This window comes from Hyperolius riggenbachi, chromosome 6, assembly GCF_040937935.1.
Source record: "Hyperolius riggenbachi isolate aHypRig1 chromosome 6, aHypRig1.pri, whole genome shotgun sequence".
Classification (NCBI taxonomy): Eukaryota; Metazoa; Chordata; class Amphibia; order Anura; family Hyperoliidae; genus Hyperolius; species Hyperolius riggenbachi.
Window position 1 is genome coordinate 296,892,248 of NC_090651.1, and position 18,637 is coordinate 296,910,884.

Genomic DNA, 18,637 nt, shown 5'->3' on the forward strand with positions numbered 1-18,637 from the left:
TTCTCCACCAGGGTAAAAGATGTTACCTGATGGAAGTTCAAATCTGTCTTTTTGCACAAAGGCAGCTAGAAGGAATAACGGTATAAGATCAGTGTAATACCGGTGGTAATATAGACCCCCGTTGGCCTGAAAATGCCATGTAGACCTCCAGGAAGAGCTAGTCAATGGCCAGGAAACAGAAGTCTTCACAATCCTCTCTTATAAATGCATAAGGGTCATGTACAATGATGTTTGAGACAAAGGAATGAGAAGGACTACTCACAGGTTTAGTGGTTGCAGTTAACGTTTCCATCTCTTCATGAGTCATCCAGACATTGCCCGTTGACTAGAAGAATATATAGGTGAGGTTAGTGCCCAGGAGGTTAGTGAACATGCAAAGCAACCTTTATAGTTATCAACCTTGTTATAGACATGGTCTTAGCCATGGTTAAACAGAGCAGCAATGATCTCTGAGCCTCCAGAGCAGGTCTTTATGAACTGAAAGCCCACCAAGCAGACCTGGGTTTAAAAAAAAAGCTGAACAAAAATCAGGCTTCTTCAGTTGCAGTGCTACACACATCCTCTTCCTGCTGGCTAAGTACTAAATAAGATAGAATAAGCCATTTGTAATCCTTGACAGGGCCTGTACAGTCGGAGTGTCAGGCACACCCCTTTCTCCGCCTCCTTATGCTCCCTCTTCTGCACCAATGCAAAGATCAAATCACAGTCACATGGGGAGGGAGGAAGGGCTACCACTGCTGAAAAGCTCTTCCCTATGAAGTGGGAAGCCACAGGCAGTTTAGCTCATTTTAGTAAGCAGTTGGCAGAGAGCATTTAGCGTCTGCCAGCTGATCCAGTGGAATATGCCTCTGCATTTGAAGGTAGCTGCAGGCATTCAGTTAGTGTGATGGAATGGCACCTGAACAGCATGGTACCTATGCACATACACATCTGAGTAGGGTTTCAGTGAGTGAAAAGAGGTTATCCATGATCTTATGGTCTTTTACCAGATTACCTAAGCACATGTAACTAGGCTGACCGCGGGGATAAAGGAGTTAGAGGGGTTACCGTGCGTGACGTGGCAGGAGCGGAGGGACTCGTTAGGGACACCATCTCCTGGATAGCGAGCCGCAGTTTCAGTCGGTGTAATGGATTACTGATTCCAATCTCCCTCTGGATTTCTGTGTCAGACAAGTTGGCCATGATGGCTCCACTCTTCACGTTGGCACGGCATGCAGCGACGTACCAGGCTGGCATCCCTACCCAGAGCTGGGAAAAGAGAGAGGACCATCAATGGCATTATCCATTATATGAATACACAGGTGCTTACCGTATATCTTGAACTACAAGGGAGGTGGATTTTCTAGGCCCATACATTTCAGCAAAAAGGGGAATGCAACCTAATTCGCTGGATAGAGCTGGCCGTACATGAACATATATGCATAGAATACAATTCCCACCCTACCTCCAGCCAAGAGACAACGGTGGGACCGTCCCAAGCAGCAAATGGGAGGCCTTGTCGACAGGCTTCCTCCAAAAGCTCATGCCTAAAAGGGAAGCATATAATGCATCATGACTCTAGACTAAAAAACAATTATACGTTTAAATAGTGATGGCATCTTTAGTAACATCCAAAGTCATATCATTAACTGTCCCCTAGAGCCTAGGTTCTCAACATGTGGTACGCCTACCCCAGGGAGTACGTCTGATGGTTCCAGGGGGTACTCGGACTTGATATATTTAACCAAGAATAACAAATTTAGAGTTTTAGAAAATGATAAATCTTATTTAAACATCACTGAATTAGTATTTTAGCTAATATAAAGCAACCGTAAATGCTTGGACATTGTTTAGAACCAATTAGCATGTACTATAATTAAATGTATATTTGTCAAGGGGTAAGTATGATAATATTTACTATGCTAGGGGGTACTTGGTGAGTACAGGGTTTTAAAAGGGGTACATACCAATAAAATGTTGAGAAACACTGCCCTAGAGGAACTCACAATTTTATCCCTACAACAGTCATAATATAATTAGGATTGACATGGTTTGTACATTTTTCCCATGTTAGCATGAGTTTCCATGAGCTCAAGACCCAAAAACCCAGGGGTAGCTGGCTGCTTTGTAAAACAGACCCTGGAATATGGTAGGTGGTAGATCTCCTTTGAGTAACAGTCAGTGTTATGAACCCCTAAACGTATTTTGCAAAGCCAGGGGAGAACTTCTCCAAACGCCACATCATACTTGACCTAGCAGTGGCACAGTAAACATAGTGGTGGTAAAGGAAGCTCCTGTAGCTCGGTGCTGCTTGTGCTCCTACCCTTCTCCTGTGAGCAGTACATGCAGGGGTGTAAAAATAGCCCTCACCATTATGGAAGGGGGGGGGCGGGTTTTAAAAAATAAGATTCCGGGTATACTTTATGTAACTGGTGCAACAGGTCGCTACATTTTCAATAGATTTCATGCTGGAACCTATTGAAAATCTTTGTGTAGTGTGTGGTAGTACTCAATCCCTTTTTGCTCATATTCAGATCGGAGAGGGATCGATAGGTTTGCCACACTGGTTTATGGTGCCCTTAGCTTGGAAACTACAGAAGCCAAAACATTAAGGCCATGTTCACAGTGACCATTGCGTTACGTTCCCAGTGACAGCAGAAACGCAACAGATTATGCTCACATTGCGTCGGGTACAGTGAAGCATACAGTCAATGAAAAGTATGCTTCACTGCTACTGTTAACGCGTGCATTTACCGGTAATGCAGTGTGTTACCATATGACAACCCGTTATACCACAACGCACCTGTCACACTGCGACTGCCGCATTGGTGGTGCATTGTAGTTCGGTAAGCTGTGTTACAAGGCGACCGTTACACCGTACGTAACGTACCGCAGTAAAAGTGGCCTAAGGTTCATAAATAGGAAATAAAAATTTCAGCCTCCATCATACTCCTCTAGCTAAAGCTTTGTTTTAGAACAGTGATGAGTATGACATGCTTTTCTTTCTGATGCTGAGGAAATAAGGTAGGACTACTTACTTTTTCTTGTTCCTGCGGTCTTTGTCTACAGGTCCCGCCAGTTTAGACAGACCCATGGGATCACCCGGAGAGTTCTCCTCTGAAGGCGTTCCAGCTGCAAGGAAGCATAAGGTTGTCAGTTCCCGACCATGAGATACTATAGATTGATCTGGTTTAACCACTTCACATCCAGATCTTGTTTCCCCCTATGGACCAGATCAGTTTTGACATTATAGCTTTGTCCCTATTTAATCAGCAATAACTTTATCCCTACTTATGACACCTAAATGAAATATACAATATATCCTTTTTTTCCAAGACTAGGCTTTCATAGTATGGCATTTTTTACCCTCAAACTATATTGTTTTCTGTGTATATTAATAGGGAAAGGATGAAAAAATTGAAACGGCGGCCGACGTGACAGTACGGCGCATGCGCGATTAAACCACGCATGCACAGTACTGTCACGCCGGCCGCCGTGATGACGCGAGGCGGCCGGCGTGGTGACAACGGACGTCAGCTTTCAGGAAGAAGGAGCCCGACACTCGGGCCTAGTGTCCCCAGGAGCCGCCGGAGAGCCATTTCTGACCAGGCCCTGGGAGAAGAGCCAGATGGACATCGAGGAACCTCCCGACCCTCGGTGGGCTGGAGAAAGCCCCAGGTAAGTTCAGATTTTGATTTTAGTTAGAGCTCGGAGTCCCTTTAAAGTGAACCTCCGGACTAAAAATCTGCTCGGCAGAAATGAAAAGGCTTGGTGTTTCTTTAACAGTTTCACAGCATCAGAACTTTGTTTATCTTACCAAAGCTGCATTTTTAGCTAAGCTCCACCCATCAAAGAAAACTGCCCGGGCTTTTTTTCCCTGATGCTGTGCAAAGCATGATGGGTTTTTCTATGTTGTTATTCATGTTGCCTAGCAACTAGGAGGGGTGGTCAGCACACAGGACAGTTGGAACTGTGTCTCATGCTCCCTGTGACCTCCTTTCAACCAAAAAGATGGCTGCCCTCATGAAATCAAACATTTGCCTGTTCTTTTCAAACAGGGTAGGTAAGAGATTATATTACCTATCTATTTTAATTAACATAACTAATGTAACTTAAAGGGACTCCGAGCAGTGCAGAAACTATGAAAAGATGCATATCATTTTAAAGCTCTCTTTCTCCTCTTTCCAATGATATATAAACCACCACCCTACGTCTTTTAGTTTTCGCTATTTTCGCGATTGAAATTGCTGCGACCGCGATTTCGATCGCGAAAATAGAGAAAACTAAAAGGTGTAGGGCAACGATTTAGGTGTCGTCAGAAAGAGGAGAAAGAGAGCTTTAAAATGATATCCATCAAGCCATAGTTATATTGTATTACACAGGACGACACTTTCCCCAGTGTCAGCAGCTCCATTCTGCTGAATGCAGCTGCTGACTTTGACAAAAAGTCGCCCTGTGTAATACAATATAACTATGGCTTGATGGATATCATTTTAAAGCTCTCTTTCTCCTCTTTCTGACGACACCTACATCGTTGCCTTACGCCTTTTAGTTTTCTCTATTTTCGCGATCGAAATCGCGGCCGCGGCAATTTCAATCGCGAAAATAGCGAAAACTAAAAGGCGTAGGGTGGCGGTTTATATATCATTGGAAAGAGGAGAAAGAGAGCTTTAAAATGATGTGCATCTTTCCATAGTTTTTGCACTGCTCGGAGTCCCTTTAACAACAATATGTTTGTTTAGGCTGAAGTTCCTCTTTAAGGTAAACTGGTGGCAAGACTGCACAGAATACAGCCTTGCAACATCAGTAACATGGGCTGCCACCACTAATGAGGATCTAGTAATTCATCTCTTTTCACTAAAACCTCTCTGGAATCTACAGTGGTCAGACCTTGGACACTTAGGCTTGATGCACACCCCATACTACCTCCTACTCCCATATGTGAAGCTGTAAGATCCTTTGGCCACTCATGGCGGCGGAACGTAAACAATGACTACGTGTGCACATAGCCTGTAAGCCTTCCTGCTGACACGCTGCTATTGGATTGGTTACTTTGGATTCCTAGGTTTTCTGATTGGTTAGCAGGGCCGTGCAGAGGGTCCTTAAGTGGGGGGTGCTCAAATTTAAAAAAGCGGCCTGGCAACGTCTTCCCCTGCATGCCCCCCTCCTCGTTTCTGGCTATGGGGGTATTGGTTGTCATGTGGGTGCTGAATGCAGATACTGGGTGCGATGTGGGTTCTGAGTGTGAGCACAGAGTGTCATGTGGGTTCTGGCTACAGTTGGGTATCGAGTGTGATGCGGGTGTTGATTGCAAGTACTTAGTGCCATGTAAGATCTGGGTGCATGTACTGGAAGTCATGTGGGTGCTGGGTACAGGTACTGAATGTGACATGGGTGCGAATATTTGGCACCATGCCTGTACTGGGTACTGGCTATGGGTGGGCTTTGGTTATCACATGGGTTTTGAATGCAGGTACTTTAGGTGCGGGTACGGGTTAAGTGGGTGCTTGGTGCAGATAGTGGGGGCCATGTGAAAGCTGTGTGCAGGTGTGAGTACTGGGTGCAATTTTAGGCCAGGGTGCAGATACTTGGCATCATGTGAGTGTGAGTACTGGGTGCCAGCTATGAGGGGAAGGGGTGGGTGCTTGGAAAAGTAGAGGTCAGTGTGGGTGCTGCAGGAAGGGGCAGGGCCATGCAGAGGATCCTCACAGGGGTGGTGCTCAAATTTGAAATTGATAAATCATGCTAAATTGTGTATGTAATATCCCCTCTCTAAAAAGCAGAAGGCAGTTTTAACACACACACACACACACACACACACACACACACACACACACACACACACACACACACACACACACACCTTTATAGCAGTATCAGGCAGACTTTGTGTCTCCTTTCAACCAACTCTTTTGGCGCCACCACCCTCAAATCACCAGTGGTAGGTGCCCACTGTTAGTAGGTTAGAAAGGGCACAGTGGAGCCCACAGTGGAGGCACAGACCAGGGCCGGGCCGATGCAGAGGCTGGAGAGGCTCCAGCCTCAGGGCGCAGTGTAGGAGGGGGCGCACAATTCATTCAGTTGTCATTCCCAATTGTGATTGAAGCAGAAAGAAATAGGAAAAGGGGATACATGGCAGTGACTGCAAGCCAGATAACTAGAGATTATGGTGTTGGGGAGGTTGGGGGCCCTGTGGCGCCTCTTAGTCTAATAGCAATCAGTGTGTGACGGCTGGGGGGTAGGGATGGAGGGGCGCACTTTGGTGTCTCAGCCTTGGGTGCTGAAGGACCTTGTCCCAGCTCTGGCACAGACTCACCTTTCATTACTGGGACCTCTGTCCCTCTTGATCAGCACCCAAGCCTCTTTTCAGGCAAAGAAGGGGTTACCAATACGTAGTGGTTGCTAAGCATTAGTAGATGCAAAACTGCAGTAAGTGCCAAGGTGCAGCGGGTGCCCAGATACAGTGGGTGGTAAGATGCAAAGGTTCACTTTGTGCTAAGTTGCAGTGGGTGTCGAGATGCCAAAGTACAGTCTGTGTCAAGCTGCTGTGGGCACCAAGGTCCAGTTTGTATTGGGTGTTTATTTGCAGTGGGTGCTATGCAGTATTGGGTGCTGAATGAGTACCAGATGGTGATAAACAATAGTGGGTGCCATGTGAGTGTTAATTGGTACAGGGAGACATGTGAGTGTTGGACATGTTAGTAGGGAGTGCCATGTGTGGTCTGGATGTGTGCCATGGGAGAGTACTGAGTCTCATATGGGTTCAGACCAAGGATGGGTACTGGGTGCTATTTGGGTGCTGGCCATAGATGGGTACTGGGTGCATATAATGGCTTTGGAACTTGGTGACGTGTGAGTACTGTGCCATGTGGGTGTTGATTATGGGGGTATGTGGGTCTTAGGTGCCAATACTGAGTGCCAAGTGGGTACTGGGAGTGAGTACATGGTGACATATGGGTGATGGATGCTGGATAGTGGGGTATTTGTTGTCATGTGGGTGCTAAAGGCAGATGCCGGGTGCCATGTGGGTACTGGGTGCTGACACAGGGTGTCATGTGGATTCTGGCTGTATGGGTGTGTATCAACTATCATGTAGGTGTTGATTGCAGGTACTCAGTCCCTTGTGAGTTCTGGGTGCAAGTACTGGATGTCATATGTGAGTGCTTGGTGTTTGTACTGGGCACTAAGTGGAGGCTTAGTGCAACTGGAACTACTGCAGATGAAGCATGTGGGTGTTGGGTGCAGGTACTGGGTATCATAGGTGCGAATACTTGGTGCCATGCCTGCACTGGGTGCTAGCTATGGGTGGGCATTGTGTGTTATGTGGGTTCTGAGTGCAGGTACTTTGGGTGCTAGTACTAGTTATGTGAGTGCAGATAGTGGGTGCCATGTGAAGGCGGTGTGCAGGTGTGAGTAGTGAGTGCCATGTTGGGGCTGGGTGCAAGTACTGTGTCAAGTGGGTGTGAGTACTGGGTGCCAGCTGTAGGGTGAAGGGGTGCAGGTACTGGGTGTCATGTGGCTGTTTGATGCACGTACAAAGTGTCATATTGAGGCCAGATGTGAGTATTTGGTGCAGGGTGCAAGTACTGGGTGCTTGCTATAGTGGGGGTTACTGGTTGAGTGTAATGTGGGTGCTGAACATTGGTGGAATTGTTGTGGGTGCAGGGGGTGGGAGATCACTGTGGGTACTGCTATGAATGGCATAGTTGCTGCTAGGGGAGGTAGAGGTTAGTGTGGTTGCTGGGGGAGGTAGAGCTCAGTGTGGGTACTGGGGGAAGGGTAGGTCACTGTGGGTGCTGGGGGGAGTAACTGTGGGTGCTGAGGAAGGTAGAGGTCAGTATGAGTGCTGGAGGAAAGGGAGGTCACTGTGGGTCCTTTGGGGGAGGTCACTGTGGGTCTTGGGGGAGGTAGAGGGGGAGGTCACTATGGGTGCTGCTGTGAATGGCATAGTTGCTTGCTGCTAAGGGAGGTAGAGGTCAGTGTGGGTGCTGGGGGAAGGGTAATTCACTGCTGGTGCTGTGGAAGGAAGAGATCAATATGGGTGCTGGAGGAAGGGGAGGTGACTGTGGGTGCCTGGATAGTCAGTGTAGTTAATGGAGGAGGGAGTGGATGCTGGGTGTTGGGAGAGGCCCCTGAGGGCGCTTGCAATGGGAGAGATCACTGTAGGTGCTGCTTTTGGGATGGGAGGTCCCTGTGGGTGCTGCAGGGGAAAGGTGGGTAGCCACTGGGGGAGGGAAAGATCACTGTGGGTGCTGGAGGCGGGATAGGTCAGTGTGGGTGCTGGGGTAGGCAGGATCACTGCTAGAGCTGGGGAGGGAGAGGTCACTGTGGGTGCTGGGGGAGGGAGAGGTTACTGTGGGTGCTAGGTGGAGGGAGAGGTCACTGTGGGTGCTAGATGGAGGGAAAGGTCACTGTGGGTGCTGAGTAAGGGAGAGGTCACTGTGGGTGCTAGGTGGAGGGAGAGGTCACTGTGGGTGCTAGGTGATGGGAGATATCACTGTGGGTACTGGGGAGGGAGAGGTCAGTATGGGTCCTAGGTGGAGGGAGAAGTCACTGTGGGTGCTAGGTGGATGGAGAGGTCACTGTGGGTGCTAGGGGAGGGAGTGGTCACTGTGGGTACTAGGTGGAGGGAGAGGTCACTATGGGTGCTGGGGGAGGTAGAAGTCAGTATGGGTCCTAGGTGGAGGGAGAGGTCAGTATGCCACACTAGGATTCCTGTCTGGGCCTCTTCACTTCAAAGTGTCCCAGGCGGGGGCGGAGCTTCCCGCGGGTGGGCGGGGCTTATCACAATCAGGGGCGGAGCTTATTTTGCCCCGCGAGAGGGGCTTTTTTTGAAGTTTTTTTAAAAGACAGGGTGCCTGGGCACCCAGAGCACCCCCCTCTGCACGTGCCTGAGTCCTGGTATAAAGCTAAGGTGAGTGCCCTCAGTTATCGCCCATGATAGCTTATGCTGTGGCTTGTTGCTGAGACTGCGTTCACTCTCTGATTGATTTTGTTGCCGACTTTGCCTGTATCCTGACCAAGCTTTACTCTATATTGATTCCTGCTACCGACCACTGCTTGTTTCTGACCACGCCTTCCGAATGGATTACCTGTTGCCGACTCTGCATGTACCTGGATTTGCCTGATTGCCGCCTGGATCGACCCCTGCTTGTTAAAGGACTCCCATGAACTCTGTCTGGACCGACATTGGCTTGAACCGACCACGCTACCTGTAAAGTGTTTGAACTGCCTAAACCTATCTTCTCCAGCCTGCAGTCACCTGGCTATCATCTGGACTGCCTCAGTCTTCAGGCCTCAGGTGACTACATTACTTGTGAATACTGTACTTTGTATTACTCATACTGCTTTGTCTGGTGAATACTATCTATCTCTATCTGTCAGTCTGTATGCTACATCTACCTGCAGGGTAAAGGGGCCCATACACTCAGACGATTTTCTGGCCGACCGATCGATCCCGATCGATCGATCGATTGATCGTTTGCAAATCGGTTGGCCAATCGACCGATCAATGGCCGATTTCGATCGATTTCGATGGATTTCCATCGAGCTGGCAGGATGGAAAATTTAGGTCGATCTGATGAGATTGCTTATCAGTTTGCATTGGCCTTAATGGAAATCTGATGGCAAAAAAATGCCATCAGATAGAATTCCAATAGATTTCAAACTGAAATCTATTGGAATTCTATCCTGGTAAAAAATGTTCTAAAAACGCATCAGATCATCAGATGCATTTCTTATCTATCTGCTGCCAATCTGACGAGTGTATGGACACCTTTATTGTAGTTCTATGTTAGGTAGGAGTTTGTGCAGGTGTTACGGGCTGGACTATAGGTCAGTCATTGACCAGACAAGCAAGATACAATAATTGCCTTGCGCATGGGGTGTCAAACTCGGACACTAGAACAAAATTCCTCTCTGCTCTAAAAAATTAGCCACAGTATGATAACCTTTATGGGGAAAACGTCTTCATTACAATTAATAAAACCCTAAAAAAACCTGGAGTTTTAACTTGGTTTCACTTTGCAGGAAGCAATGAAAGGGTTAAGCCTCAGTATTTATTTTGTGGGGAGAGCTGCCTACACAGAGCTCCTGCAAGTCTATTCACAGCTGCTGATAAGAACTAATGAGAACACAAAGTTCTCCAGCAACTATATGTGGAATAAAGACTTTTCTCTTTGCACTGTGCAAGATTTCGGGTTCGCTTTAACAGCTTTTTAAATGCTTCCTTGTATATTAGTAGACTAGTGGATGGGGGTGGGAGGGTGATTGAGAAGAAAAGATCTGGGAGGGGCTTAAAAAGAACACCCTTATCCCTTTAAAAAATTTTCTAACACCGGGGCTGACCATATAGTGAGACAAGCAGACCACCTTACTGAGCACTGGTGATTTGGAGGACACTGGAGAGGGCTACAGGCATGTCCGGATTTCAGGCAAGGCCACAAAGGCCATGGCCTAGGGCACCAGGAAGCAAGGGGTGGACAGGGGGATGACACACTCATGCAGACAAACTGCCAAACATGTAAATTGCAGCAGTATGGCAAGTGTCTGGGACTAAGGGGATGAAAGGGACGCTTATTGTCTGTGACCTGAGCTGTCACTCATCATCACCGCCGGCCACTCTGAGTCTAACTCCCTCCTCCACCCAGCTTCAACCTATCAGAGCTGTGGAGGAGGGGGGAGTTCATTACATTACACCATATGTAGTGGAGGCTGGGGAGTCGGAGAAACCCAAGGGCACAGGTGCAGAGAGAGGGACCTCCCTGGAGAAGCATAAAAACTTGGATTGGAGCTGCAGGAGGGCAGGAGAGGAGAAAGACAAGGAGGTATGCGCAATGTGTGTGCTACCGGATGTCATTTATAAATCACTCATTTATTGATGTAATTTTACCAAATCATCAACCTTCCAATTCATTCATTGTGATTGGTAGTAAATCATCAGAAAACATTGATTTGGCCCATAAATGGAATACAAATTATAACCATTCCGATCATTTCAGATGGAATCGATCCACAAAACAGATTGATAAAACAATTGAAAAATTGATTGTTTGTAGTTGATTGGCACCATCAACACTATCCAATCCAACCAACTGAAAGGTTGATTGTTCAATGGCATTCATAATAAGCATCTTTAACTGGTTCCGGGCAGACGTAATACAAATCTACGTCCAGCAGGTGGTGCTGCAGCTCTGACTGGACTTAAATTCAACGTCGCATTGAATCACGCGTTTACGCCGTTACTGCCGATCCGCACCCGCAGCAATTTGCTCGCTCTGCTGTCTATAAGACGGGAGAGCTCTGTAAGCAGGTCAGGAGCCGCTTTCATTGGCTCCTGACATTGTGATCATGGAGAGAGCCAATCACATTGGCTCCCATTGATAGAGAGCGTCAGGAGCAAATAAAAGCGGCTCCTGACCGGCTGTCAGCACTCTGCCGTCATAGAGATGGCAGAGAGAGCAGCCTACAGCAATGGGGCAGCGTCGTGACCAGCGAGAGTGGCGTTTATGTGCAGCGATTCGTCGGGAGGCGGCGTTTTACCGTACCAGCGGTCTCTGGTCCTTAAGGGGGCAGAGACTGCTGGTACAGAAGTGGTTAAATACACTGATTACAGGGACCAATAAAAGTGTGTGTGTGGTAGGGGGTTTGCCGTTTGTCAAGGGGTGGCTGGCAGGGCCGGATTTACAGTTCAGGAGCCTATAGGCACAGAAGTTTTGGCGCCCTAAGCTCCGCCCTCAGCACAGGCCACACCCTTTTTGACACGAAGAATTTCCGTCCCTCCAACCCCTAATAAGCAAGGCCAGTGTAAAGTTTAATCCCCAGAAACTATGGGGGGAAGTGGGGGTGTTGCCTCTTTTCCACCATGTAAATAGCAGAGCACAAATACCTTTTCAAAGTCTGAGTTCTCTGCTCTCCTGTTCACTATACCCATTCAGCATGCAGCAATGTTCCTACATAGGCTCCCAGTGTCACATGATATGCATTTGGGACCCTGATGGAGAAAAGCAGCTGCTCCCTGAATGGCGGCAGTGAAGAAAAGACAAGAGGACCTGGAGTTGGTATTTATGCTTTGCTACTTGGATGTGGGGAAAGAGGTGGGCACCCTCAGTCACCAGGCCCCTCCGTAGTCACAGGAATAGTGGGTCCTATAAATTCATCATTGCCTGTCTGCGAGCTAGTAACACCTGCTGCTTATTAAACCTGACTGTGGCCTAGGCAACAATCCCCTCACCTGTCTTTAGAAAGTACAGGGTGGTGCATGAAAGACCAACCCAACTGCCTGTCATGAGTGTGGGTATACAAGCAAACGCTGGCTGGTCTGTACCTGTGCGCCTCTTTCCTGCTAATATTGAAGCCTGTATCGGCTGCATTTGCATAGGAGAACGTACAGCATACAACAGCAAATACAGGCGTCACAAGCTTGAAGAAAGTCGGATTGGGCCACACACAACTGGGATTAAGCGAGACGTGCTCGGGGACCGGCCAGCGTCTGCCCGTTAACTTGCACATGTGACAGGTAGCAGGGCCGGTCTTTTTCACCACCCTATATATAGCCCGCATGCAGCCTAGACAAGCCATCCCCCCCCCCCATTAAGCCTACCTCCTAGGGACTCTCCCCTCCCACACTTAACTGAGGAAAAAAAATGGCCAGTTACTTACCTGGGGCTTCTTTCAGTCCCTGGTCCCTCACCATCATTCAGCACTGTGACGTTTCTCCGCTGTCCATCTATGAAAGCTGGGCGGGTCGCCCAGTCGCTGGCTACCGCACATGCATGGAACTCACTTCCCTGATCGCGCACCCATAGCCGGGATCGACCCTGTGCGGGCCAGAGCAGCTGAACGGTGCAGTGCGGAGTGACAGCGAGGACCAAGAAGGACTTAAGAGGTTGGAAAAAGCCCCAAGTAACTGGCCTCTTTTTATTTTATTTTTTTCTTTACAGTGAGAGGACATCCGAGGTGAACATCAAAATCTATTTTTTACTCACCTGGGGCTTCTTCCAGCCCTGAAGAGCAGTCACAGTCCCTCTCCACAGCTCGGGCCTCCTAGGTGTCCCTGTTGGCCATCCGCAATTATGCCGACCTGCTGGCGGGTCGGATCTTCTGCGTCCACGTCATCCGATGCATACTGCGCCTGCGCACAACTACTGTACGGGCGCAGTACGCGCCAGATGACATGGACATGAGGGCACGAGTGTCCGCGCAGGTGTAGAAGAGCTGATCCGCCGGGAGGTCACGATCCTTACGGCTAGCCAGCAGGGACACCTAGGAGGACAGGGGCTGTGGAGAGGGACTGAGACTGCTCTTCAGGGCTGGAAGAAGCCCCAGGTGAGTAAAAAATAGATTTTGATGTTCACTTCGGAAGTACTTTAAAGTTTCCTTTAAAAACACATACACACACACTCTGAGACGCACATACTGACACATACACACTCTGAGACACACATACTGACACATACACACTCTGAGACACACATACTGACACACAATGACACATACACACTCTGAGACACACATACTGACACACACTCTGAGCCACTCACACAAAGCCACTCACACTGGCACACACTGATACATACACACTGAGACACACATACTGACACACACTCTGAGCCACTCACACAGAGCCACTGACACACACACACACATACACTGAACCATACACACAAACACATACACTGAGACACACATACTGACACACACCCTGAGCCACTCACACTGACACATACACACACACAATCTGAGACAATCTGAGACACACACTGACACATACACACAGACACACTCTGAGACACACACTGACACATATACACTCTGAGACACACACTGACACATATACACTCTGAGACACACACTGACACAGACACGTCTGAGACACACACTGACACATACATGCATTCATTCACACAAACATACACTCTCCCTCCCTGCAGACAATCCAGCAGCTAGCTAAGTAAAGTTGAAGAAATACTACACCACGTGCAGCTTTGAACTTCCTTCCCAGCGGCAGCAGGTTACGATCTCCCTTCTGGAACCACTGAAGCACGAAGCTGCCCTTTTCAAGCTTGAAGAAGGCCACTCCGAATTCCAGGGAGGGAGACAACAGCATCCTCTACTATGTCTAAGCAAACATACTAAATTACCTATCTCCGAGTCCCGACAGCTGAAGTCCGAAGTGTGCGCGCCCCGCCCCCTTCCCCCAGTCGCAGGGGTCAGATGCACTGCAGTGACTGATGATGAGCAGGAACACAGCAGGCGGATATCGAGCGGGGCGGAAGTACTGGGTGGCTGAGCGCAGTTGTAACCAGCGGGCCTATGCAGATTGACGCAAGAGCGCTGGCAATGACATTGCGTGTAGGACAGTTGAAAAGATAAGTGATGCACTACTACCCTGCCGCCTTTGAAGCACATGGCGCCTGTAGGCACGTGCCTACAGTGCCTAGTGGTAAATCCGGCCCTGGTGGCTGGTGATCGTGGCCATGGGCGGTAAAAAATACAGATCCATACAAAACTAGAGCACACAAGCAAGCAGGCAGGAAAAAGCAATAAAGTGGCAAAAATTTAATAATTGTTAAGTGTAAAGATGATCTTAGAAGAATCCTTTTATTCTCACCTACAGTGGAGTTACTATTTAAACTGTGGTAATTATCAAGTAATAGTGTGAAGGTTAGGTGAGACTTTCACACACTGTAAGGCCTAGTGCAAACCAGAGCGGTTCGGCTGCGGTTTGCGATCCGCTTGCGGGTCCGGATCCGCTAGGGTAATGTATTTCAATGGGCTGGTGCACACCAGAGCGGGAGGCGTTTTGCAGAAACGCATACTCCCGGGCTGCTGCAGATTTTGGATTGCGGATGCGTTTCTGCCTCAATGTTAAGTATAGGAAAACCGCAAACCGCTCTGAAAAACGGCACTTCAGAGCGGTTTGCCAGGCGTTTTTTGTTACAGTAGCTGTTCAGTAACAGCTTTACTGTAACAATACATGAAATCTACTACACCAAAAACGCTTCCCAAAACCGCAAAATGCTAGCTGAAACGCTACAGAAAAAGAAGAAAAAGCGTTTCAAAATCTGCTAGCATTTTGCGGATCTGCTAGCGGTTTTTGGTGTGCACCAGGCCTAGGTCATTAAGAAGTGATGAAGATAGCACTCTATTTATATCTCATAGTCACGCTGTGTGTCTGCGACCACCTGCCGGAATAGTGCTGTCTGTGTGCCGGCTACAGCAATGGGTGTCACTTGGCCTCCCTGGAGCTACAGTGTAGAACAGGAGCAGGAAACCATGCACAGGCAGAAGAGACAGGCTGTAAAACTGTGTCACATTAAAGCAGATGGCAACGCAGAAAAAACACCCACTCCTTATAGCATCTCACTCTGGCACTAGAGACCTGCACCAGCATACTGTGGGTAAACCGTGTTCAATGGACATCTAGACTATAGAGGAACTTAAAGAGGAACTCCAGTGAAAATAATGTAATAAAAAAAGTGCTTTGCTTTATGGTTACAATAATTATGTATAAATGATTTAGTCAGTGTTTGCCCATTGTAAAATATTTTAAATCCGATTTACATTCTGACATTTATCACATGGTGACATTTTTACTGTTGGCAGGTGATGTAGCTGCTGCATGGTTTTTTGGCAGTTGGAAACAGCTGTAAACAGCTATTTCCCACAATGCAGCAAGGTTCACAGACAGGAAACTGCCAGGAGTACGTACTCAAGAGTTTCTTGTCGGAGGGGTTTAACCACAATATCAGTCATACACCGCCCCCTGATGGTCTGTTTGTGAAAAGGAATAGATTTCTCATGTAAAAGGGGGTATCAACTACTGATTGGGATAAAGTTCAATTCTTGGTCGGCGTTTCTCTTTAAAGGGAAGATCTGAGGAACATAAAAACCAGTTTTACTTACCCGGGGCTTCCTCCAGCCCCTGGCGGCCGATTTGTCCCTCGCCGCAGCACCGATATCCCGGGCTCAGTCGCAGCAGTCGGTGCCTTCTGCATGCATGTGCAAAAGATCCTGACTGACACGACTGAACCAGTTACCAGGGCTGAATGTGTCCGAATGGCAGACCGCGGGACGACGACGAGGGACTCGCACGTACTTATGGAGCTGAAGGAAGCTCTGAGTGAGAATAAAATCTTTATTTACAGCCGTCTCTGGTACACTTTAAAGAGGAACTTTAACCCAAAATTGAACTTCATTCCATTCAATAGCCGATACCCCCTTTCGCACGAGAACTCTTTACCTTTTCTCCAATGGATCATCATGGACGTCTGTATGGCTGATATTGTAGTGTACCCCCCACAGTGTGATGGCAGGGCCATGAACCTCGTTGCATTGTGGGAAATAGCAGCTCTTTCCAACTGCCAAGTAAGTAGTATCTCCCTCTGTGCAGATTTGGTGTATTTATAGATAATGGCAGTTGGTGCCATCTGTTTTTTTTTTCCCTCGTGTCTCCCAGCAGTAAAGATGACCCACAGGCTCATTGTGGATCAAAAAACATACACAACATTACACAGCGAATGTCAATCATTTTTCTATCTTCTATTCTTTTACTACTCACCTTGCAATGTATTGATTTATTTTTACCCTTACTACTATCTTTTGGTAAAGTTCCCCTTAAAGGTGTGTATGTACGCATGAAGAATGTTACCCGCTGGGATCAGGACTTGCTCTCCCCTGGCGACAGCTGAGTGCTGAACAGATGAGTCACACGGCTGTTGCTAACGAGTTAGAGGAGGAACAATGGCATGACACACCATACTGTACAGTAGCTTAGAGCTGGAAGGTTTAGAAGGAGAACAATGCATTTGGCCGAGGTGATGTGTTGTGTCTGATCATGCTGCCCTATGATTTACGCTGCCCCGCCTGCTCAGTAGGAGCCTGTGCTGCCACATTTCCTATTCAATTATGCTGCTGCCACTCGGGAGCTGTAATTTAGCACCAGGGTTGCCAACCTATTTTCTAATTTTTGACGGACAAAAAAAGCAGGACACCCAAAATTTTGAACGGGCGGAGCGGAGTCAGATACGCACTTTTAAATAGTTGTGGGTGGAGCTAAGTTCTGGGCATTATTAGTAATTTTTTAGTACTTTTATAGCACTGACATCTCCTGCAGCACTTTATAGAGTACATAGTCATGTCAGTGACTGTCCTCAGAGGGACTCACAATCTAACCCTACCACAATCATATTCTAGGGACCTGCTATATTATAATCATGTATTTATATAGCACTGACATCTTATGCAGGACATTACAGAGCACATAGGCTATCATTCATAAAGGAGCTGTCGGTACGGGGAATCAGTGCGGGAAAACACCGCTGGCGGTGTTTTAGACTTCTGGGTGGGCATTCATAAAAAAACATCCAGGTGCGGTGGCAGTGCGGAGATTCCCCGAACTAGGCAGGCGGTAGGCAGGCGGAGACACGGAAGCTGCCGAGTTGATACATTTCTCTGTGTTCCGCTCTGCTGCAGCTGCCTGGGAGGTCTGTGTGTCTCCATTCACTTGCATTGGTATCGCCACATCAGAGGGAGCGGAACTTCCCGACCTGACACCGCTTGCGGTGATCTTTATGAATGAACATATTGCTACATTTGTTCGGATAATCACCGCACAAGGCGGTGATTTATCACTCTGCTCGGTAGTGTCATTTTTTTATGCGGAAAGAGGCTTTATGAATACTGACTTTGCCGAGTGGTCGGTAAAGTCAGCTGTTTTTAGCATTTCCGCATGCGGAAATGCTTTATGAATGATAGCCATAGTCATATTACTGACTGTGCTCAGAGGGACTCACAATCTAACCCTGCCATAGTCTAATGTCCTAACATATTATTATGTATATTATATAGCTCTGACACCTTCTGCAGCATTTTACTGTCCTCAAAGGAGCTCACAAACTGGACACCTGGGGCTTGACTCACTAAGCTTAGTTTGAGCAACGCAAGTTAAATTCCTTAGCGCATGATACGGATTGTGTAGCTTGCGCTTCTAACTTACGCGCTCTCCCTTGTATTAAGTGGCTGCTCCTTTTAACTTGTGTTGCTTTAGTAGTGCACCACGAGTTATGCTATTAGTCTCTCTAGCACTCCAGGGGTTAACAAGCTCCAAACTCGGCCCACCAGACTCCACCCAGAGCACATCACTATCCCTGTTGGACTGATCACTGCTTTTGCACTGTGCCAGTTGCAGCAAAAAGAAAGCAATGGTGCTGATGTGGTTCATAAGACATACAGGAAGCCAGAGCGTAATTACAGGGATCCAAGCAACTTTTTTTTTCTGCAGTTTGTCCTGGTTTCTAAGAGCTGTAGGAGCTGCCATTTCCCCTTCTCCCCTTTGCCCTTATTTGTCTAAGGGAGGTGTGAACGTAATCAAATGTGACTTCTCTAAACAGTTTGAAGCACGGTGTGCTATCTTCTTTCCCCCGCTGATGAAAGCTTTTATTTGCTCATTGCTACTGATAATTACATCAGTCCTTATATTGCTGCTCTTTCTGTGGACAGCAGGGCACAGTAATAAAAGCCTCTAACAAACATTTAAATGTTAAAAGAAGAAGCAGAATATATTGTTTTTCAGTAATGAGCCACATTGTTAGCATGCATTTTTAATGTGCTTGTGAGATGCCCTGTGGGCTAAAATTGCTGTTCGGTTCACTTTAAG

At 47.6% G+C, this 18,637-nt stretch overlaps 1 protein-coding gene across 12 annotated transcripts in view; it reads right to left on the reverse strand.

Moving 5' to 3' along the window:
* Positions 1-18,637, reverse strand: part of PPFIA3 (PTPRF interacting protein alpha 3) — a 214,984-nt gene that overhangs the window by 36,879 nt on the left and 159,468 nt on the right. For all 12 annotated transcript variants that reach the window (XM_068241128.1, XM_068241130.1, XM_068241131.1 and 9 more), the window contains 4 exons: positions 3,018-3,111; positions 1,445-1,526; positions 1,048-1,248; positions 263-325 (listed from right to left, as the gene is read on the reverse strand). In XM_068241128.1, coding sequence (XP_068097229.1) covers positions 263-325; positions 1,048-1,248; positions 1,445-1,526; positions 3,018-3,111 — 440 coding nt within the window. The remainder of the gene's footprint in view (positions 1-262; positions 326-1,047; positions 1,249-1,444; positions 1,527-3,017; positions 3,112-18,637) is intronic.